Consider the following 24762-nt stretch of genomic DNA (forward strand, 5'->3'; position numbering starts at 1 on the left):
CAACAGAACAGCTTAAATCTATGAAAACTAAACATGCCAGTAAATTTACAAATTCCAATACCCTTACCTTGCCTTCAATCCCTACTCCACAGTCAGCAGCCTGGATCATACTGACATCATTTCCTCCATCACCTGTAATGAAATAGGCATAGACTTAAAACCGGTTTGGATTCAACATAATAACACATTAGTTTCCACATTACACACAAGATACTTCTCAGTTTCAAGGTTGTACAGTATGAATACTGGGTAGGGTAACTGCACATTATTCTGCTTAATATCAGGACTGGCTAGGCATTTCACTGGATTGCAGGTACGAGGTCACATGCTCTATTGCTGTCACTTAATCATCCTCAGGTATGAAACAGTCTGACAGCTCTGTGACTACACACATCACTTTCTGTAGTAGTACAACCTATGAACCACAGACAACCCAAATGATATTTCAAACATGATCATCCTAAAATGAGCTTTAAAATATTGCATCATATTCTGTTTCATTTACTCCATGATGAATTAAAATATGAGCGATAACCCTCTGAGATTTCTTTGACATAAAAGCATTATTCCTTGTTTCCACAAGTACAACAATTCTTAGACCAAATCTCCATATGACCCACTGGGGGTCAAACAGTGAGGATAGGTAACCGCACCTCCTCCGCAGAAACACTCAACACTGGAGCCCTCCAAGGATGTGTCGTCAGCTCCCTACTGTACTCCTGGTACACCTGTGTTGCCAAAATCTACAGGTTTGCTGACAACACCACCCTATTGGGATGAATGTCTAACAATGACAAAATACAGAAGGGAGATAGAGAGCTTGGTGACATGGTGCAATGAAAATAATCTGTCTCTCAACATCAGCAAAACTAATGAACTGATCATTGACTTCAGAAAGAAAGGAGAACACCCCCCATCTACATCAACAGAACTGACATTGAGAAAGTGAAACACATCAAGTTCCTCACAGTGACAATAACCGACGACCTGTCCTGGAATTCTCATGTAGATACGGCAGTCAAGAAGGCACAAAAACGCGTCTTCTTCCTCAGGCAGCTCAGCAAATTTGGCATATCCATAAAGGTCCCTCACCACCTTCTATAGATGCACCATTGAAAGCGTACTGTCCAGGTGTATAATGGCCTGGTATGGTAACTGCTCTGCCCAAGACTGTAAGACACGACAGAAGGTGGCGTGCACAGCCCAGACCATCACGGAAGCCAACCTTCTATCTACGGACTCCATTTCAACAGCTCGCTGCCGTGGAAATGTAACCAACATCAAAGACCCATCGCATCCTGGTAATGACCTCCTACAAACCCCTTCTGTCAGACAGAAGATACAACAGCCTGAACATACACACATGCAGGTTCAGGAACAGCTTCTTTCTGGCTGTTATCACACTGTTGAATGGACTCTAGCCTCAAACAATGTAACCTGTATGCCTCCAAGTCTTTTTGATCTGTACAACCTTTGCTTGCTGTGATCTGCCTCAAAACTGCAGAACTGGAAGTGATTGGCAGAAATTAAATACTGCAGCCATAGTGGATGCTGCTTTAAATCCATGTGTAAGGCAGTATCTTTCATTTAGAGACATTTTCCAGCAGAGCAGAAAGAGCAAACGTGTTTTTTCTCAGCACTCAAAAAACCACTCGAAAACAAAGCTTTTCACTGTCTTTTGGTTCACATGACAAAAAAAATCAAATCTTTTCCCTCCCACTCCCCTTGCAAGTAACTCATTGACAGATTAACACTTTCATTACCAGGCCTATCAAAACACAAATCAGGTCAATCTTATTTTGCCAACACAAGCAATCTCTATGGTTTCTAGCCTTAGATTTGCAAGCGTAGCCTCTTGAAATGTTAGGATCCATAGGCCAAGGTTGTCTAAAAACAAAAGTGATACAAGATGGAAACCAACTGTTACATCCTATAGCAATACAGTGTGTCACTGGAGGCAATATTGGAAGAAATTTAATGTTCTCGCTGGATTCACAAAATGGGCAGTCAACAGTTAGCTTCCATTCATGTCCTAAACATTGAAAACACTAAAAATAACACAGCTCTCTCAATACTCTAAATTATGTTGAGTTCTTGTCATTAAGCCCCATTATGTACAGGATATACAACAACACCCAGCCTTCTCCTGAAAGCATTTGTTTACTAGCATCCTTTCTTGGATACAAGAGTGTGAGGGAGACTTTTACTATTTTTCCCCTTAGTTATGGGCTGTCTTCTTTTGCAACCATGATAGAAGAAATGACAGGCTGCAATAGTTAGTGATGATATTTAGGAATAAGCAAGTGTCAGAGCTCATCACAAGTAGGCTATGATGTCAAACATGCACAATGCAACTATTTTAAGTTCTGTTTACTTTGGCCCAAATCCAAGAAAGGATGCGAGTAAACAAATGCTTCCAGAAGGCGACTGGTGGTGTTGTATATCCTTTGCATAACGTGTCTTAACGACAAGCATTCAAAATAATTTAAAGTAGTGAGAGAGAAGTGTCATTTTTAGCATTTTCAGTGCTTAGAACATGAATGGAAGATAACTGCTGACTGCCCATTTTGTGAATCCAGCAAGATCATTCAATTCATTCCAATGTTGCCTCCAGTTACACGCTATATTACTATAGGATATAACAACAGGGTGCCATTTGTATCATTTTTAAAGTCAGCCTTTGGCCTGACGACCTGCAGATGCGACCTAGTGCATTGCTTTTGCTAAAGAAAACATGTTTGCTGTTTCAACTCTGCTGGAAAATGTATCTGAAAATGAAAGATTTTGCCTTGCACATAGATTTAAAGCAGCATCCACTACGGTGTGTGTTATTTAATTTCTGCATCAACACATAACCACCAATTGAGCATCAGACAAGGGCCAAGGCAGAAGCACTTCACGCCCTAAGGTTTATGCAAATTATTCTGACCCTAGACATATGGAGGATTTAGACTAACAACTTCCCAAAAAAACAATGTTTCAAAAGGCCTGCTCACAGAATTGCTTCTTTTGTTCAGTTAGAATTTATAGAGAATGGATGGTGTTGAAATCAGCGGAACCAAGCACATTCAGTTCTTCGAGAAAAAAGTTATGCAATAGCGTCACCTAGCTTTTACTTAAGGAAATATTATAGATCTGATGATGTGTTTCACTCATCAGTTCATGCTCACTCCTAATTCACAGGATATCAGCTGCACATAACAGAGAGATCACAGGTTTCATCCTGTGTTGATTGATCCCACATAGTGGAGACGCTAGGAGCAATATGATTAATGTTTGTGACCCAGGTTTGAAAATAAATTGAACAATGGGGGCAGTGCTGGAAGTCAATTGTGGTTTTCACTCTTAATGACAATCCAGTCAGCGACCCCATCCTGTCCAAAAGAAATGTCCCGCTAACATGCATGCTCCAGCTGTAAACGTGCCACATGATACAAAGGGCTGCCAGCAACTCAGGAAGTGTGGCCAAGCAGAAATCCACAACTGCAGGGGAGAAGAGTAATTAAAGAACTAAAGTAAACGTGCACTGTACTCCTTCAGAGGGTGAAGATAGATAAGTCCCCTGGGCTGGATGGGATTTAGCCTCGGATCCTCTGGGAAGCCAGGGAGGAGATTGCCGAGCCTTTGGCATTGATCTTTAACTCGTCATTGTCTACAGGAATAGTGCCAGATGACTGGAGGATAGCAAATGTGGTTCCCCTGTTCAAGAAGGGGAGTAGAGACAACCCTGGTAATTATAGACCAGTGAGCCTTACCTCAGTTGTTGGTAAAGTGTTGAAAAAGGTTATAAGGGACAGGATTTATAATCATCTGGAAAAGAATAAATTGATTAGGGATAGTCAGCACGGTTTTGTGAAGGGAAGGTCGTGCCTCACAAACCTTAGAGTTCTTTGAGAAGGTGACCAAACAGGTAGATGAGAGTAAACCGGTTGATGTGGTGCATATGGATTTCAGCAAGGCGTTCGATAAGGTTCCCCATAATAGGCTATTGTACAAAATGCGGGGGAATGGAATTGTGGGAGATATAGCAGTTTGGATCGGAAATTGGCTTGCTGAAAGAAGACAGAGGGTGGTAGTTGATGGGAAATGTTCATCCTGGAGACCAGTTACTAGTGGTGTACCACAAGGGTCGGTGTTGGGTCCGCTGCTGTTTGTCATTTTTATAAATGACCTGGATGAGGGCGTAGAAGGATGGGTTAGTAAATTTGCAGACGACACTAAGGTCGGTGGAGTTGTGGATAGTGACGAAGGATGCTGTAGGTTGCAGAGAGACATAGATAAACTGCAGAGCTGGGTGGAGAGGTGGCAAATGGAGTTTAATGCGGACAAATGAGAGGTGATGCACTTTGGTAGGAGTAACCAGAAGGCAAAGTACAGGGCTAATGGTAAGATTCTTAGTAGTGTAGATGAGCAGAGAGATCTCGGTGTCCATGTACACAGATCCTTGAAAGTTGCCACCCAGGTTGACAGGGCTGTTAAGAAGGCATAGTGTTTTAGCTTTTATTAATAGAGGGATTGAGTTCCGGAGCCAAGAGGTTATGGTGAAGCTGTACAAAACTCTGGTGCGGCCGCACTTGGAGTATTGTGTACAGTTCTGGTCACCACATTATAAGAAGGATGTGGAAGCTTTGGAAAGAGTGCAGAGGAGATTTACTAGGATGTTGCCTGGTATGGAGGGAAGGTCTTACGAGGAAAGGCTGAGGGACTTGAGGCTGTTTTCATTAGAGAGAAGAAGGTTGAGAGGTGACTTAATTGAAACATATAAAATAATCAGAGGGTGAGATAGAGTGGATAGGGAGAGCCTTTTTCCTAGGATGGTGACGGCGAGCACGAGGGGGCATAGCTTTAAATTGAGGGGTAAAGATATAGGACAGATGTCAGAGGTAGTTTCTTTACTCAGAGAGTAGTAAGGGAATGGAACGCTTTGCCTGCAACGGTAGTAGATTCGCCAACTTTAGGTACATTTAAGTCGTCATTGGATAAGCATATGGACGTGCATGGAATAGTGTAGGTTAGATGGGCTTGAGATCGGTATGACAGGTCAGCACAACATCGAGGGCCGAAGAGCCTGTACTGTGCTATAATGTTCTATGTTCTATATTCTATGTACTGTTGGATCTGGGCTTGTTGTATTGGTGATAATGGGAACTGCAGATGCTGTTCTCTCTCTGATGAAGGGTCTAGGCCCGAAACGTCAGCTTTTGTGCTCCTGAGATGCTGCTGGGCCTGCTGTGTTCATCCAGCCTCACATTTCATTATTATTGTTGTATTGGTGCTTTACTTTCTTGTGGTCAGAAGGTGGCACTGTCTGATGGCGGTGGATAGCAGGTTCTGCCTTTGATCAGTTTACACACATTTGTGGAATCGTACAGAAGTGGCCCTTTGGTTCATCGCATCTGTATTGCCAACATTACAGTACGACCTTCATTAGTCCCACTTCCCCACACTGCGTGTGTAAACTTGAATGTAATGACATTTCATGTGCTCACCCAAATACTGTTTTAAAAGTTGTCAGATTTTCCACCTCAACCATTCTCCCCTGTAGGTCATTCCAGACTCCTGTCACCCTCTAGGTGAAACCCTTCAAACCCCTGCTAAACCTCCTGATTTTCAATTTATTCCACCTTGTTACTAAGCTTTTGACTAAGGGTACCAGTGCTTGCTATTCATGCTGTCCATGCCCTTCATAATCTAGTGCACCTAGAACTCCTGAGTTCTGAGGTAAGTTCACCAGACCCGAAACATTTACTCTGTTCCTTCATTCATAGATGCTGCCGGACCCGCTGAGCTGTACCAGAAATTTGTGTTTTGTTCCCTGGTTTACTGCATCTGCAGTTCTTTTGTTTTTTACTGAGCTTGTCCAGCCTCTCTTCATAGCTGAAATGCTTCATAGCAGGAAACTTCCTGTTGAATCTCACTCTACTGCAATCACATCTTTCCTATAATATGGTTACAAGAATTTCACATTGTACTCCAGCTGTGGCCTAACCAAAGTTCTGTACACTCCAACATGACCCTCAGCTCTTATAACCGCCACTATGACTAATAAAGGCAAGTGTTGTCTGCTTTCTTAACCATTCTATTAACACATGCTGCCATATTCAGGGATCTGTGGACAAGCATTCCAAGATTACTCTGTTCCTGTGACCTTCCTATTCTCTTGCCATTCATTGAGCACTACCTTGTCTTGTTCCTTCTTCTAAAGTGCATCACCTCACATTTATCAGGGTTAAATTCCATCTGACCAATCCATTTACTTCTTTCTGTTATTAACACCTTCCTCCTTACTGTTAACCATCCAGCCAAGCTTTGTATCATCCACAAAGTTAGCTATCTTCAACCCCGATCTCCCCCCCCACCACCACACACAAATTCAAATGTTCTAATCTACATCATTTATGAATATCACAAGCAATTAGGGACCCAGCACTGATCACTGTGGTACACCACTGCACACTAGGCTCCAGTCACACAAATAGCCTTCTATTCCCACTGTCTGTCTCCCGTCACTAAGCCAATTTAGATCCTACTTGCTAAGTTACCCTAGATCCCAAGTGCCCTTACCTTCATTATCAATTTCCCATGTGGGACCTTGTCAAATGCCTTGCTGAAATCCATATAAACTACTTCAACTGCCCTACCTCACTTACACATCTGATCACCTCCTTGAAAAATTCCACCAGACTTGTGAGACATGACCTCCCTCTGACAAAGCCTGACTATCTCTGATCAAATCTTGTCTCTCTCTCTTTCATTATTTTCTCCAAGTTTCCCTACCACTGATCTTAGACTCATTGGTCTGTCCTTACACCACTCTTGTAAAGTAGAATGATGGCCACAGGTGATTTAAAAAATTGTATTGAAGCCCCTGTAATTTCTTTCCTAGTGTCCTTACAACAGGCTGGGACAATCTAGACCTGAGGATTTGTCCACTTTTAGATATGCCAAAACCTCCAGTACCTCCTCGCTTCTTATATGAATCTATTCGAGAATTCATAGTACAGGTGCATCTTCTTGAATTCTGTACTTGCATCCACTTTCTATTCAGTAAAGACAGTACTCAATGAAGTATTCATTTAACACTCTACCAATGTCCTCTGACTTCACACATAGATTATCCCCTTGGTTTTTATTAAGCCCTATTCTTTCACTAGATATTCTCTTTGCCTTGGCATCCTTATAAAATATCTTGGGATTCTCCCTCACCTTGCCCACCTTGTCAGAGTGTAACGGATTGAATTGCAGCAGTGTAATTTCCAACTTTAGCACTCCAGCTCGAACCCTCTTTTAAACAGGTTCAATTAATTATACATTCAGCAACTGAATCATTCTGCTGAACGTCAGTTCTATAGCTTTACACCGACAATCATTTGTCTGTACTCTGACACATGTTGCTAAAATTAAAAAAAAGTCACCATAAAACAAATATTCCAATGCAATTTTATCAGACAATGCATCTAATATTACATGCAGAAATCAAATAAATCTGTCATGCAATCTCTTCATGCTCTTTTGCATATCCAAGTGCTCCTCTGCAGGGATACCCCAGTGGCTGCAGCTCTGTACTGGTGGAATGGTACTGCCTTTCAATGGAGGTTGGTCTTTCACATGAACTCAAGCCATTATAGACCTAAAAGATCTGGCCTCACACTGCACTATCTCAGAACAGATGCTGGCAGTCTGGGTGGCTCGTTGAACCAACAGGATTGATGGACGGCAGATTGCTGTAGAATCCTGCAAGCCTTTTTTAGGCATGGATATTTGCAGCTACCATGGCAACAGTTTGAACTTACATAGTCACAAGCCGAGATTGCAAAATTTCAGTCAGAGCTGCTACTATAGCCCTGCTTGCTGATCTCCTACCTGGCTCCCTAAATTCTGCCTGCTTTTAATCTATGTTTTTGACACCAATGTGTTGTTCATCATGCACCATCAAGGTACTCTGCTTCAGTTCAGTGACAGCTTTGGCGTGGCATCTAAGACAAAAAAAAATTGGGGAACAGAGTTTAAAATGGTATGGAAAAGGCAAATTAAATGTCTTAGACGAGGGAAAATCTCAGTGAGTTGTAAGGGACTCTAGCCCAGGTAGATTAGATTCAGAAACTGATCAAAACAGACATTGATAATAATGGGAGACCCCAAAGAGGAGGCAGTTCAAGTACCGTGTAGACAGTCTCACAGATTTAAGGTGGTTTGCAAAAGAAGGCAATGTGATAGGAGAAAAAGAGGTCTTCTCACACAGCAAATGGTTCAGGTTTGAAATACACAGCCTGGGTGTGTGGTGAATGTAGGGTCAAATCATGCACTAGATGGGTATTAAAACAAAAATGGGGGCGGGGGTTAAGGGTGGTAGAATAGCACAAAGTCACGATGTTCAGATGGACAGTTAGTAGAAACACAATAGGTCAAATGGCCCCTGTCTGCACCATGACAATTATGTGATCACGTGATGCGAAAGGAAGGACAATCAAAGCTATTCCTCCCAGGATAACTAAAGAAAAAAAAAGTTTAAAATAAGACAGAGGAGGTTTATGTCAAATATAAGTTTTATATTACAACTTAAAATACATACAAAATTTAAGGAAGGACTAAGAGATGAATAAAAAAATGTGAGAATAGATGAGTTGCTGACATAAAAGGGAACTTGAGTTTTTTATAAACAGATAAAAGAGTAAAGGGATAGTAAAAAGTGGGTGGGGAAGATAAGGAATCACGAGGAGATACTCTCATGAAGGCGTTAGTCATGGCCAAGGCAATAATAGAATATCGTGCATTTTAAAGGTGCTGTTAAAGGAGGAGGAAGTTGAACCTGATACTGTCATGTTGTGCTAACTTGATTCAAGTTATCAGGGAATGTTTAATGTAGCACCCAGTTGATGTTATTTAGACTGACTTTCACAAGGCAGTATCGCGAATTATCACATAATAGGTTTATTCTCAAACATAATGCCCCTGTAATTAAAAAGGGAAAACAGCAGCACGGATATTCAGAAACAAAAACAGACATTGCTGGAAAAGCTCAGCAGGTCTCGCGGCAACTATGAAGTGAAATCAGAGTTAACATTTCCTGTCTGGTGACTCTTCCTCAAAACTCTGGTCACTAGACTCGAAGCGTTAACTCAGATTTGTCTTCATTGATGCTGCTAGACCTGCTGAGCTTTTCCAGCAATGTTTGTATTTGTTTCTGATTTACAGTATCCGCAGAGAAGTACTTAAAAAATTTGGCAGTCTTCAAGGCAGAAAAGTCACTGCTGGTCAAAAGCTGTAAGGTTGGAAGATTGTGGAGGCACTGCTCAGTAATTTGAAAAGTTGTTTTTCAGACTAGGGAAAAGAATACTGTAGTGTTTCCAAGAGTCAGTATCTAGGACAACTACTCTTTTTGAGGGGCATTAATGACCTGGACTTGGGGATAGAGAACACAAGCCCAAAGTCTTCATATGGAAAACTCAGAAATGGAGCAAAAAAGGACAAGAATAGTAACAGAAGTCCAGAAAGCACAGGGAGAATGGTAAAATGGGCAGACATATGACAGGTGAAACTTAACATAGAGAAAGTGAAGCTATACATTTCAAGGGAAGAATATACAAGTGGATGAACTAAATGGTATAATTTTAAAATTAGTACAGCAACAAAGCAACCAGAGGATGGGTCTGCACAAAGTTTGGAAGATTACAGGAAAACTTGAGTGTGTGTTGTTACCTGACCTTAGACATAGAACACAAGGAAAGGAAGTTATGCAAAACAGTTATAAGTCACAGCTTAGGCCTCTGCCCTAGTATTCTGGTTATATCTGGGCACCACACTTTAGCAAGCAATGACAAGGATTTAGAAAGGCTGGAGAAGAAATTTACCACAATGATTCAAAGGATCAGGGATGAGTTACATAGGTCAATTGGTTAAGCAAGGGTTTTCTCTTTAAAGCATAGAAGGGCTTTTCTGTAACATTACACATCACTCTGCTATTACCTCAGAACCAGCAAAAATTATCAGCTCCAGATGGGAACCTACACTTCTAAGCAAGCTATATTAACTGTGCCTCTTCTGCTTCCACTAACCAGCAGTGACTTATTTCCCAGAACTATTACTTCTTAATGCTACTTGCACTTCATTCTCTAGCTGAAAACTCCATTCTGTTCTCTGGCCACTGTCTGAGGCTGAGTTTGACTGTTCACAAATTTGACATCTTATTTTGATCCTGAGCTGAGCTTCTGACCCCTTATACTCTCTATCAGCAAAATTGCCTATTTCCACCTTTTAACTGTGCCTCTCTTCACCCTCGTGTCAGCTCATCTGATGCTGAAACATAAGTCTTTGTTATCTCTGGACATGGCTATTTCGATGCTCCATGGGCTGCCATCCATAAAATTCAGCTCATCCAGAACTCCAGTGCCTACATCCTGACACAGATTGAATTCTGTTCATCTATCATAATAGCGCTTGCTGGCCTACATGTGCTCCCAATTCAAAGATGTTATATTAATGCAAAGGGCTACTGGTGGCGAGGCCCCAGCTTCAATTCCTGGGGTAGTCGTGTCCAGTCCACATGGGTGTTGGATTAGTTGTCAAGTATCTATAGAGATAGTGACTTTAAAGAAAAGATCAATATCCTTTTTCATGTACTTCATGTCTATTTACAGGCTTGGAAAGTGCTTAACTGTTGCTAGAATTCACAAATTTAATGTGAAAGTGCTCTTTTTGTTCCCACGATGGGATTAATTGTCTGGATGATAATCCCTGGTGCAGTTTGGACAAATCTGGAAAATTAACACCTTTAAATGTCGTGGTCTGACTCAAATGAATTCCACTGGACTAAAACTTTAGTTTCAGCAAGCATCTTTGAACTGAAGAAAGTAGTGCAAATTTTTGTGACAAATTTATTACATCAGGTAATAATCAGAAAGAAACAAAGAAAAATTTCTGTAGAGAAGGAAGACAGTTATCATATTGTGCCTGTTTCAGCTGAACCTCTGCAGGCTCTATTCCATGTCTTGGAGGTTATGGCATTTCAAGTACATGTACAATTTTGTTTTTTAAGAATGTAGACTCTCATACCTCAATCAGTCTTTCCAGTAGAGCTTACCTGAGCACATCGACTTCCGGGTGAAAACATTCCTCCTCAAGTACCTTCTACTGCTCCTGGCAATTATTTTAAATCTACACCCTTGGTAATTGAGCCCTACACTAACAGAAACAAATGCTTCTTACTGTCTTATGTTATATATTTCCCTTTGGCCTCCTTCATTGCTCAGAAAACAACGTCAGCCTAATCAATCTTTCCTCATGGTTAGAATTCCCCATTTCTGGCAATAATCTACAAATTGCCTACCATCTCCCTTTATTGCAATCACATCCTGTAATTCAGTGACTAGAATTGTACTGGTGTGTTTTTTGTGGTCTTAGCTCTTTTTTTTCCCAAAAATGCAATTTTTACAAAGCTGAATTTCTATTTTTCATACAGTAATTTGCTGTGGGTTGTGTGGGATCTTATTACAATACAGCTGACTGAAACTAATCCATGAAATAGGGTGTATAGTTGTGGATATGTTGAGTTACAGGATGAGCTTAGCTGTAGATGACTAGATCATATAACTAGTCACAGACCACAGCACGATATAGAATAAAACACAGAAAGTGACAGGAAGAGTGAGAGAAAGAGAACAGGAGAAAGAAATCAAGAAATAAAAGAAGAGAAAGAGAATGAACTCAATGCAACAGAGCTCTTTTCAGTGGTTTTGACATTCACTGTCTAAGCATAATGCTTACAGTGGAAAATAACCATGATGCAAGGAGGTTTGTGGCTTCTCACCTACTGCACATGTTAATTTCCGAGTCCTCTGCTGCAACAGGCGTATAATTTGTGCTTTTTGTGTAGGAGCACATCGACAGCATACTACTGCAGGGCACTGACAGGCCAGCTCCATGAACTCATACTCATAGAACTTCAGGCACACCTACAAACAGAATGAAAATAAGGGAGGTGATCCCAATTGGAACACATTCAACATAATTTAGATTGTACGCAGAGTAGCGGTGAATACACAACTCTTTTCTAAGCAAATCAATAGGACTTCCTCATAAAAATTGAGCTAGTCATAATCACAATGACATCATGCCTAATGAACAGCCCAATTTTGTATCAAAGACCTTCAGGAATTGCACAGCTAAACACAGTTCCCACCTTACTTCATGTTAAAGCTTCCAATGGCCAAGCCATTTTGTGCATTTTGATGAAGTAGCAATGGTGCACTAACAAACTGGTTACTTTCCCTGGTGCTTTGGTTGATATCCATGCTCCTCAAACTGTGGGACACAGTTTGGCTTCAAAATGTTCAAGACTACTACATCCTCAGCATGTGCAAACAAATTATGTTATTATACTGCTACAGGACACCTTGGCACATTCTCTCTTCCTCTTGTCGCACAATGAATACCGGCTGCACCATCAAAATATAACCACTTAAGGAAGCGATGGCCTAGTGCTATTTTCGCTGGACTGTTAATCCAGAGACCCAGATAACGTTCTGGGGACCTGGGTTCAAATCTCGTCATGGCAGATGGTGGAATTTGAATTCAATAAATATCTAGAATTAAAAATCCAATGATGACTGCGAATCCATTGTCAACTGTTGGAAAAACCCATCTGGTTTGGTAATGTCCTTTAGGGAAGGAAACTGCCATCTTTACCTGGTCTGGCCCACATGTGACTCCAGACCCACAGCAATGTGGTTGTCTTTTAACTGCAATTAGGGATGGGCAATAAATGCTGCCTAGGAAGTGAGGCCCTCATCCTGTGAATGAATAAAAGACTTTCCCCAACATATCTGGGATTGACTGGTTAAAAAAAACTCATTGTAGTGAAATAAGATGAAAACTTCAAAGCAATCCTTTTACCAGGCTCTCAGGTTGAAATTCCATATACTGCCCAGTTCCCTATTGATCTTGAATATATCTCTCTGGTTAGATGTCTTAATGCTAAGCACTTAACATCTAAATTAGATCATTGGGACTCAAGCAGGGCTGAAGTAAAGCAACTTCAACTTGTGTGCTTAGGACGGAATAGTACCACAATGCATTGCAATGTCCCTACTCAAACAGAAGAAAAAATGTTTTTTTTAAGGTACAGAAAGACTACCAGCACCTATAAAATCACATCACAAGCAAGAGGTCTCCTTCCAGACAAAAGGAGCTGAAAAGAAAATTGAGCAAAAAAAAAATTGACTCACCATAATCAATGGCTCACAAATAAATATGATCAATGCTGGCATAATCCTGAACAGTTAAGCAAAAATGGCCCAAATATTCACCTCTAGTGAGTCACCAGAAATGACCAATGCACAATCGTGTTTCCTTCTGAAAGCGTTAAGCTCTAAGTGAGCCTCTCCTCGATTGGTTATCTGAAAATAAATGCATTAGTAACAAACTAATGTCTGAAATACTTGCAGTCAAGACACAAGCATGATAAAGTAATAAAATGTGAGGCTGGATGAACACAGCACGCCAAGCAGCATCTCAGGAGCACAAAAGCTGACGTTTCGGGCCTAGACCCTTCATCAGAGAGGGGGATGGGGGGAGGGAACTGGAATAAATAGGGAGAGAGGGGGAGGCGGACCGAAGATGGAGAGTAAAGAAGATAGGTGGAGAGAGTGTAGGTGGGGAGGTAGGGAGGGGATAGGTCCTACCTCCCCACCTACACTCTCTCCACCTATCTTCTTTACTCTCCATCTTCGGTCCGCCTCCCCCTCTCTCCCTATTTATTCCAGTTCCCTCTCCCCATCCCCCTCTCTGATGAAGGGTCTAGGCCCGAAACGTCAGCTTTTGTGCTCCTGAGATGCTGCTTGGCCTGTTGTGTTCATCCAGCCTCACATTTTATTATCTTGGAATCTCCAGCATCTGCAGTTCCCATTATCTCTGATAGCATGATAAAGTAATTTTGATGATGATAATTAGAGGTAGCTAGAACTGTATTCTGGCAGGAATAAAAGGTTGCCAAGATAGAGAACGGATAAGAACCAAAAACATATGGGAAACACAGTTAAATCTTTATCATTAAATACTTATGTTTGAGATGCAATATATGTATGTTGATTGTCAGCATCTACATAGAATGACCAAAAGTCAAGCCAACTACTTAGCAGATAACTGACAGACCATGTTTCAACCTTGTTGCAGCATTGTTTACCTGAAGACAGTTAATGTTCTCTTATTAACATTACAATTCAGATTACAATTCAGTTCAAGTAACAAACTGCAAAGTATTATTGGTAACAGGAAAGAAAAAGGAATTAACTTATTTTCAAGAGCCATTGGCCAGTTTCTTCTCTGTAATATTAGTGGCAAAATAAAAAAATGCTAGAATCTTAAAATCAGAATTGTGAGTAACATTGGGTCTTTTTTTGCCTTGCTCCAAGCAAGATGGTTGCACTTAAAAACAAAACATTCTATTTGAACAGGAGCTCTGTCTTGGTGGTTCAATGGGTCATTGCATCACTCATTTCTTGATTGAGGCCACCATCATCTCAACTAATTGGAGGTAATGGTTGAAATGTAACTCATTTTCAGTGCTGACTGAAGTATAGCTGCAATTACACAATGGAGTGAAACTGGATTCTACAATCTTTGGGTCAAATGAAGGGACTTAAATTTTCAGCTGCGGCAACAGCGAGAGACAATTTGTCTTCATAACTCTTTAGGTGACAATGGAGGAAAAGGATAGATGCTGCAAGAAAAATCAGCCTATGATTGCTGACTACTGGATCTCCTGGACAGGACAAATAATAATAATTTGCCCATTGAATTATCAGACATAGTTTCGTTCACAGATAAAGTATGATTAATTAGGTAATGGATCAGGGCTAGCTATGATTTTCTATACATAGATACATTGCGAAGGGTAACATCTTCAGAAGTCACGGTGTTTCAGAAGGCAAGGAGTTTAGAATCATGCTTTATCCCCCCCAATATTTGCAAATGCATTTACTAGAAGAAAGCACAATCATTTTGAAAGGTGCTCCTGATATTGAAGATGAAGAACTCAGTGACATGCAAATAAATGGGCATCCAGTGGTGGCAGTGACAAACAAATCATGGTGGAAACACTTACAGTTCGGAAGATGTGAATATCTTGGTTCCTGGTTACTAGATGTGCATTTTTTGCTGTGCAAGTTGCTGTTTCAAGTTTGTCCCCAGTGAGCATCCATACCTAGAACAAGCCATAACAAAATAACTAGCACTACAAGCAATGTCCGCGATGATGTAAAATGGCATAGAATGTAAATTGGAATACAAAATTAGGAGGGAAAACCGGATTGATAATGATTTGAACACAAAATAAATTGCAGTGCTATAGGAAAGAGGCAGGGAGAGAGACTGGCTGGGTTGCTGTTGCTGGGGGCCAGCATTAAAACAATGGGCCAAACAGTCTGTCTGTGATGTAACCATTCCATGCCTTAATATAAAAGACGCAATAAACTAAGAAAATACCAAGCATACGGAAGTCACAAGTAAACCTTCACCAAGGCGGCAGTCTCAGGCTAATTTGAGATTCCAGACTGCCACGTAACTTCAACTTTAACCCTTTACTTTTAGATTATAGAAAAACTGCAGCAGTCCACCAAGGCCACACCAGCTCTACACGAGTAATTCAGCTAGTACTACTGTATTGCTCTTTAGCTGTTGCTGTGCCAAGTTCTAATTCACATACAAGCTAACTCCCTTTTGAAAGATTCAATTGGATTTTCCACCATCACCCTTTCTGGCATGATGCTCCAGATTAATATGTAAAAATGATTTTCCTCAAATCATCTTTGATTCTTTTGACAATCATCTTTGTGCGCTGTGGTTATCAACTGTTCTGTCAAAGCAAATAGTTTCTTCTCTATCCTTCCACTCTAGGCCCCCATGATTTGAACACTTCTTTGCTCTCAGGAGGGCAATCCCAGTTTCTCCAATCCATCCACATGCAACCCCTCAGCCCTGAAGCCATTGTGGTCATTTTCTTGCCTGAACCCTTGTTTTGGCCTCTACTGACCAAAAATAAACATGTTCAATGCAACTACAAGTAAGGATTCGAATTACAGTCTAAATTGGTCACTTTTTTTAAAAAGGTCAGCCACGGCAGAGCCTTGGCTCTTTTCCACTGGGTTCTTACCTTTATCCCCGCATTTCTCAGCATCTCTAAGGTAGGCCTGACATCAACTTGCAGCTGGTCCTCCACACCAGTCAGGCAAAGAAGCTCCATTTCCATCTCCAAACTCTCAATCACAGTTGCCACTTTCAATGATCGATCATGAACACTTAGTTTTGCTTGATTGTAACGAGTCTGAAGAAGAGACACTCCTTTAAAATTCATTCATTCTAGTCCACAATATTCTTATCAGGTAATTTTGCCACAACTTAGTCTGATGAACGAGAGAAAGTTACAGTAGTCTGAAAAGAAAAGCTATTTGGTTTTCTTCCAAAATGTTAGCCCTTTGACATACTGAATTTCCACTTGCGCCCTCTATTAACTTGCTAAATGGTCACCTCTAAGAGTTGCAAATCCCCAATCAAATCACACTGTGTTGGGTATCTCCTCACCCGGGATAAAGCTGACTATGCAGCAATCACCTTGCTAAGGTTGCCCAGCTTTTCTGTATGAAGGTCTCAGAGTTTGCAAGTTTGTGATTATCATTCAACACCTCTATCTGATACATATCCCCTTTTATTTCTCTGTTTAACTATAATGGAGTTCAAACAATTTTGAAATTCCTTTGCATTAATGACACTTTGTCGCATTCAAACTAAACTGGAAACAAAATGAAGGGTTACACATTGGAATCTCTCCTATTCAAAGGTCACCTTGGTCCTGGCTTCTGGTTCGTCCTAGGTGCCAATGGGCCCATACAAGGCCTGGGGTGATTTTGTCAATTCGTCCCACCCTCAGTACAGTTCTGGCCTTAATTATCTAAGTCATGACAGTGCATAACAATGTAGAAAGCATTATAGTCAAGCCATCAATCACCCTCAGTTTCACATTTCTTCATTGCCCACAATGTCTTTAAGAAAACATTGAGTTGAAAAACTGGTTGATTGTGTTCTCCTCTACCTACCTCTGGACAGGCAGTATAGCTCTTAAATTGCTAGGTTTTCAGGGAATGTTTTGATGAAATGCATATGCAACTAGAGATTTAGTTACCTCAAAATCCTGGTACTGCTCTTCTGTCAAAGACTTTTTAGCAACAACCAGAACTCGAAGTCCTTCTCTAGCCATGTTCCCACACTGTAATCAAACAGCAATCAGAATATCAGAAATAAATCTGATGGTTCATGTTAATTAGATTTCTGACAGATAAGTTTATAACCACACATGGCAAGGAATTCTTAATAAAGCATCCTATTGAAATAATGTGTTCTTTATTTTGAGGCGTGTGATATATCCTATGGCCTCTAATTATTTATTGCCCAGGTGCTCAACTATATTTATTCTGGTATAAATAAATAAATGAATAAATTATAATTGCATCCACTTCAAAATAATACGATAGAGTATGATTCAGTGCAAGCAAGAGTTATTTGCTGAAGTTTTCCTCTTGCTTCACTAGCTCTTTCCAAACCCTAAGTGCTAAAAATCATGATTCTGTGCTCAGTGTTTATTACTAAAATATCTTTTGCTCCTCACTAAGCAGGAGGTTGGTGAATTTGACTGAGAGGTACAAGAGCCAAAGCTAAGACAAGATGCGGAATGGTAACGTGGTGAGTAACTAGATCATACCACAGTGCTACATAGGGCGGGTGAAATTTTAGGCTCATGCTTTCTTATGTGTTGGGCTGTGAGTCTTCCACCTTGATCTAGGGGACACTCTTAGCCAATGGGCAGGCGACAGATTCTGAGTAGTGTGTAGCAGATGCTAGAACTCAAGATAATAGTCCTCAGCATGAATTAAGTCAAGTTCTGTCTGGACAGAACTGCAAACCTGGGACAGAGAAATAAGGCTTGTGGCATAGGCTGGAAACAAAGATTTCCTTGTAGGACATAAAAGGTACCCCTGTATTCCCATCTTGCAACAAAGAAAAAAAAATCCTTATAAATAATGCCTATAAATAAATAAATCATCATTTATATCACTGCTTCATTGTAAAGAATGTTCAAATATGCTTCAACAGCATATGGATGGAAAACACATGCCTGCACAGCAAAGTACAGGTGAATGACAGGATGGGGTTCAAGGTGATTTAAAAAGTGAAAGAGACTACAGAGTTCCAGAAGGAAGAAAAAGTCATGACCTTATTTAAAACTCTGTCCAAGTTAAAAGATATCATTGGTCATCTGCTTCTGGTGGAAAGAGTTGCCACCAAACAAACTTGAGCTGCCGTGATATCCCACCTTTTACCTATATCTGAGCTCCATTGCTGACTGCAGTCAGTACCTCCAACGCCTCCAGACACCAGGAAGCGAGGGGCCAATGGGTGTGAGCAGTGTGAACCCGGAGGTAATCTCCTAGCTATCCTATTCTCATCAAGTGTAGCATTTAAGATCATGGCTACAAGATTAGCAGCTTCCGTGTGTAAATAATGAAAATTAAGATAGCATCTACAGTGGCCACTTCTTATTGATTTTTTTTAAAAATGTACTAGAGGATATTTGTGCACAGATACAGAGGGATGCAGCCATTGAAGGGCCTGGTCTTTTGAATTAATGAATGAACATGACATACCTCTTCTTCAAGCCAGTCATTATACTGAACAATTCCCATCATGACCACATCAGCCCCTTTCATGTAGAAGGTAATCTCTCCTGTAGATTCATCCTAGACAAGAACACAATTGCAAGAAGAGCAGCTCAATTACTTTGTTCAAAGTCAAACTCCTAATAGTTAATGCAAATGATCTACACAATCATTTTTGATTCATCAAACTTTAACCAATCAATGGTCAACATCTCAGACTGCCAATCAATATAAAAATAACTTTCAGTTATATCACTGCTTCAATGTAAAAAATGTTCCAGTATGTTTGAACAGCATGGGTATGGAAAACATATCTGTATGCCTACACAGCAAAGTACATACTTGGAGTGGTGACTGGATGGGTTTCAATGTGATTTAAAAAGGAAAGACAGTAGAGAGTTTAGGAAGGACTAAAGAGGCACAAACTTATTTAAAATCTCTGTCCAAGTTAACAGACATTATTTGTTTGTGAAACCTAAAACCTTGTATTTTTGATCGCAAATAGAAGACAGCCATTTGCCAAAGCATGTCAAAGGAATGCTCAAGGGGGAATTCACACCAACAAAAATCACATCTCAACTTTTCCTCAGGAAATGCTGTATAAAAGATGAGGCACAATCGGAACTTACTTTGGTTACTTTATAATCAAGGATCCTAGAAACTGTCCTTCAGAGATTACTCCAGCCCAGCACTCATTTTCAGAGCTTGCTGACTTCAGCATGAAACAAAATTAACTGTATGTGCACAAATAGTCTTCCAATATTCACTATCCTCACATGTAGCCCACCAAATCTTTTGTAAGCACGGTGTCCTGTTTTATATGGTAACACTGCAAACATTAAATGCTTACAATTGACAGTTTTCTTTTAGCTTGACATAGTTAGCACACTTCAAGTTATTTTTAAACCTTAAAGTACATCTTGCAGGCTTAAGTTCAGTAGATAATGCATTCAAATTTTTCTATTAGATGAGGTAAGCACAGTGAAAAGAGAACAAAATCCTCTCAAATTTCCACATATAATTCTAATCAAGCCCTGCTATAAAATCACTCACATCAGAAGAATTGATGCACAGAGGCAATGGACAGGTGTACTGTCCATCTTTATCTGTGGAATATCACTTATTGTTGTAGGTTTTAAAAACTCAACTTCATTTGTAAATTGTATCAGAGATAATGGGAACTGCAGATGCTGGAGAATTCCAAGATAATAAAATGTGAGGCTGGATGAACACAGCAGGCCAAGCAGCATCTCAGGAGCACAAAAGCTGACGTTTCGGGCCTAGACCCTTCATCAGAGAGGGGGATGGGGGGAGGGAACTGGAATAAATAGGGAGAGAGGGGGAGGCGGACCGAAGATGGAGAGTAAAGAAGATAGGTGGAGAGAGTGTAGGTGGGGAGGTAGGGAGGGGATAGGTCAGTCCAGGGAAGACGGACAGGTCAAGGAGGTGGGATGAGGTTAGTAGGTAGCTGGGGGTGCGGCTTGGGGTGGGAGGAAGGGATGGGTGAGAGGAAGAACCGGTTAGGGAGGCAGAGGCAGGTTGGACTGGTTTTGGGATGCAGTGGGTGGGGGGGAAGAGCTGTTCTTGTTCGCTCCACACTGCCCTCCAACCCCACCACACCCGGCACCTTCCCCTGCAACCGCAGGAAATGCTACACTTGTCCCCACACCTCCTCCCTCACCCCCATCCCAGGCCCCAAGATGACATTCCACATTAAGCAGAGGTTCACCTGCACATCTGCCAATGTGGTATACTGCATCCACTGTACCCGGTGCGGCTTCCTCTACATTGGGGAAACCAAGCGGAGGCTTGGGGACCGCTTTGCAGAACACCTCCACTCAGTCCGCAACAAACAACTGCACCTCCCAGTCGCAAACCATTTCCACTCCCCCTCCCATTCTCTAGATGACATGTCCATCATGGGCCTCCTGCAGTGCCACAATGATGCCACACGAAGGTTGCAGGAACAGCAACTCATATTCCGCCTGGGAACCCTGCAGCCATATGGTATCAATGTGGACTTCACCAGTTTCAAAATCTCCCCTTCTCCTACTGCATCCCAAAACCAGCCCAGTTCGTCCCCTCCCCCCACTGCACCACACAACCAGCCCAACTCTTCCCCCCCACCCACTGCATCCCAAAACCAGTCCAACCTGTCTCTGCCTCCCTAACCTGTTCTTCCTCTCACCCATCCCTTCCTCCCACCCCAAGCCGCACCCCCAGCTACCTACTAACCTCATCCCACCTCCTTGACCTGTCCGTCTTCCCTGGACTGACCTATCCCCTCCCTACCTCCCCACCTACACTCTCTCCACCTATCTTCTTTACTCTCCATCTTTGGTCCGCCTCCCCCTCTCTCCCTATTTATTCCAGTTCCCTCCCCCCATCCCCCTCTCTGATGAAGGGTCTAGGCCCGAAACGTCAGCTTTTGTGCTCCTGAGATGCTGCTTGGCCTGCTGTGTTCATCCAGCCTCACATTTTATTATCTTCATTTGTAAATTGTTATTTTGCTTTTATACAACAACAGACTGGCTAAACGGACAAGTGACGACTTCTCAGGATTGAATTTTGGTGATATCACTTGGTTTGGACGTACAGCTCATGGATCAAGAAGTGAAATGCAGTTTAGCATGAATACAGCTAACTTTGCTTGTGAATACAAAATACAAAGCTGGACTTCCTGTCTCGTTTGAAGCAACCACAATGTTTATAAATACTGACGCAGTTTCTGCAGTCATTGCACGTTAGCCATTTCCCTAAGGCAAGTTCAGCAGGAGGCTGTTACTTTCTCAAATGATCCCTGCTGAATTGTCCTATCGGTAGCATAGGCCTCTGTGATCTCAGTGAGTATATGGCAGCTGAACAAAAAGGAACAAACTAGAGAAGGAATCATCACCCTATTAAACAACAGGCAGCTATAAATAGAAATGTGCAACAACATTACTATCCTAATCATGTCATGTTAAATACAAAGCTAAACATCGTCTGTTGAACATGTATAACTGTACGTTCTGAGATATGCAGCATGTCTGTTTCAAATTTTTCAATATTTATTGGCCATGTAAAAACAAAGACAAATCCAAAATCACCAAGAGTGAGGATAAAGCTGTTGCTGGGCAAGTGAGTTCCTAGAGTCATACAATTGTACAGCATGGAAACAGACCCTGAGTTGGGGGGCAGGGTGGGGTGGGGGGGGAGGGAGGGAGGAGTGAGTGTACAGGGAGTATAACAATTAATGTAAGGCAAAGCAGCAGGTTAGCAGGTGACGAGGAAGCTTCAACTCCATTGAAAGTTAAGAAAAAAGTTAGAGGGAAGGAGAACTCAAGAGCTGTCAGAAATGGAAGCAAAAGGACTCAAAAAGGTGCAAAAACTGGCATAAGGGCACTTTACCTGAATGCTCGGAGTATACGGAACGAGGTGGATGAGTTGACGGTGCAAATCATGGCAAGTGGATATGATTTAGTGGCCACTACAAAGACACATTTGCAGGATGGTCATGACGGAGTTAAATATCCAGAGGTATCAATCAACCTGTTTGGAAGGACAGGCAGGAAGGTAAGGGAGGTGGTGTCACTCTGATTTTTAAGGATGATATTAGGGCGGTAGTAAGAGATGATATAGGTTCTACTGAACAGAAGGTAAATCCATTTCGGTGGAAATTAGGAATAGCAGGGAGAAGAAGTCACTGACAGGTGTGGTCTATAGGCCACCAAATAATGACATCATGGTGGGGCAGGCAATAAACATAGAAATAGCTAATGCACATAAAAATGGGACAACAATTATAATGGGGGATTTTAATACACATATGGATTGGTCGAACTAGGTTGGTCATGGTAGCCTTGAGGCAGGATTCATAGAATGCATCTGCGATAATTTCCTTGAACAATATGTAATGGAACCTACGAGGGAGTAGGCTATCCTAGATCTAGACCTGTGTAATGAGACAGGAATAATTAATGATCTCACAGCTAGGGATCCTCTTGGAAGGAGCGATCACAGTATGGTTGAATTTAAAATACAGATGGAGTGTGAGAAGGTTAAATCCAGTACCAATATTCTGTGCTTAAACAAAGGAGACTATGATGGGATGAGGGAGCAGTTAGCTAAGGTAGAATGGGAGCAAAAACTTTATGCTGGGACAATTGAGGAACAGTGGAGACTTTTAAAACAATTTTTCACAGTGATCAGCAGAAGTATATTTCAGTGATAAGGAAGAACTGTAGGAGGAGAGAGCCAGCCATGGATGTCTGAGGAAATAGAGGGAAGTATCAGATTGAAAAAAACAACACATACAAGAAAGCAACTGGGAAATCTTTAAAGGCCAACAGAAAACCACAAAAACAGTTGTAAAGAAAAGTAATTTAGATTACGACAGTAAACTGGCTCAAAATATAAAAACAGGCAGCAAAAGTTTCTATAAATATGTAAATCGCAAAAGAGTAGTGAAGGTAAACATTGGTCCTTTAGAGGATGAGAAGGCAAATTTAATAATTAGGTATGAGGAAATAGCTTAGGCATTAAACAGTTATTTTGTGTCAGTCTTCACAGTGGAAGACACAAATAACCTGCCGAGCACTGATGGCAAGAAGGTTATAGCAGGACCTAGAAACTATCAACACTAACGAGGCAGTGCTGGGCAAGCTAACAGGGATAATGGTAGACAAGTCTCCTGGCCCTGATGAGATGCATCCCAGGGTGCTAAATGAGGTGACAGGGGAAATTGCAAATGCACTAGTAATTAAATACCAAAATTCACTGGACTCTGGGGTAGTTCCCTCAGATTGGAAAACAGCCAGTGTGATGCCACTGTTTGAAAAAGGAAGTAGACAAGAAGCAGGTAACTCTAGGCCAGTTAGCTTAACTTCAGTAGCAGGAAAACATTTGAATCTATCATTAAGGAAGAAACAGCATGACATCTAGATAGAAATTGTCCCATTGGGAACACGCAGCATGGGTTCATGAAGGGTAGGTCATGTTTAACTAATTTGGTGAAATTCTTTGAGGACATTACTTGTATGGTGGACAATGGAGAACCTGTCGATGTGGTGTATTTGGATTTCCAGAAGGCATTTGACAAGGTGCCACATCAAAGGCACATAAGATAAAGTTGCACGGTATTACAGGTAATGTATTGGCATGGATAGAGAACTTGTTGGCTAGTAGAAAGCAAAGAGTAGGGGTAAATGGGTGTTTTTCTGGTTGGTGGTCAGTGGCTAGTGGTGTGCCTCAGGGATCAGTGTTGGGACCGCAATTGTTTACAATTTACATAGATGACTTAGAGTTGGGGACTAAGTGTAGTGCGTCAAAATTTGCAGATGACACTAAGGTGAGTGGTAGAGCAAAGTGTGCAGAAGACACTGAAAGTCTGCAGAGGGATATAAATAGTCTAAGTGAGTGGGCAAAGGTCTGGCAGATGGAGTACAATGTTGATAAGTGTGAGGTCATCCATTTTGGTAGGAATAACAGCAAAGTGGACTATGTTTTAAACGGTAAAATATTGCAGCACACTGGAGTGTCCTTGTGCATGAATCGCAAAAAGTAGGATGGCAGGTGCAATTAAAAAGGCAAATGGAATTTTGTCTGCCATTGCTAGAGGGATGGAGTTTAAAAACAGGGAGGCTGTGCTGCAGCTGTATAAGGTCCTGGTGAGGCCAACCTGGAGTACTGAGTGCAGTTTTGGTCTCCTTACTTGAGAAGGGATATACTAGCACTGGAGGGGGTGCAGAGGAGACTCACTCAGTTGATTCCAGAGTTGAGAGGGTCGCTTTATGAGGAAAGGCTGAGTAGGCTGGGATTATACTCATTGGAATTCAGAAGAATGAGGGAAGACCTTATAGAATCATAAGATTATGAAGGGAATAGATAGGGTGGAGGCAGGGAGGTTGTTTCCACTAGCAGGTGAAACTAAGACGAGGGGGCATAGGCTCAAAATAAAGTGAAGCAGATGTAGGACTGAGGTCAGGAGGAACTTTTTCACTTAAAGGGTTGTGACTCTGTGGAATTCCCTGCCCAGTGAAGCTGAATGTGCTTAAAGCAAGGCTAGATAAATGTTTTG

The 24762-nt window shown here is 41.4% G+C and overlaps 1 protein-coding gene across 2 annotated transcripts in view; it reads right to left on the minus strand.

The window, feature by feature from the left end:
- LOC125461278 (probable phospholipid-transporting ATPase IIA) overlaps positions 1–24762 on the minus strand; it is a 161413-nt gene that overhangs the window by 29604 nt on the left and 107047 nt on the right. For both annotated transcript variants that reach the window (XM_048549846.2, XM_048549845.2), the window contains exons 16-22: positions 18693–18785; positions 17174–17257; positions 16148–16318; positions 15101–15199; positions 13305–13394; positions 11807–11951; positions 68–132 (exon numbers count right to left, since the gene is read on the minus strand). In XM_048549846.2, the coding sequence (XP_048405803.1) occupies positions 68–132; positions 11807–11951; positions 13305–13394; positions 15101–15199; positions 16148–16318; positions 17174–17257; positions 18693–18785 (747 nt within the window). The remainder of the gene's footprint in view (positions 1–67; positions 133–11806; positions 11952–13304; positions 13395–15100; positions 15200–16147; positions 16319–17173; positions 17258–18692; positions 18786–24762) is intronic.

This window comes from Stegostoma tigrinum, chromosome 19, assembly GCF_030684315.1.
Source record: "Stegostoma tigrinum isolate sSteTig4 chromosome 19, sSteTig4.hap1, whole genome shotgun sequence".
Classification (NCBI taxonomy): domain Eukaryota; kingdom Metazoa; phylum Chordata; class Chondrichthyes; order Orectolobiformes; family Stegostomatidae; genus Stegostoma; species Stegostoma tigrinum.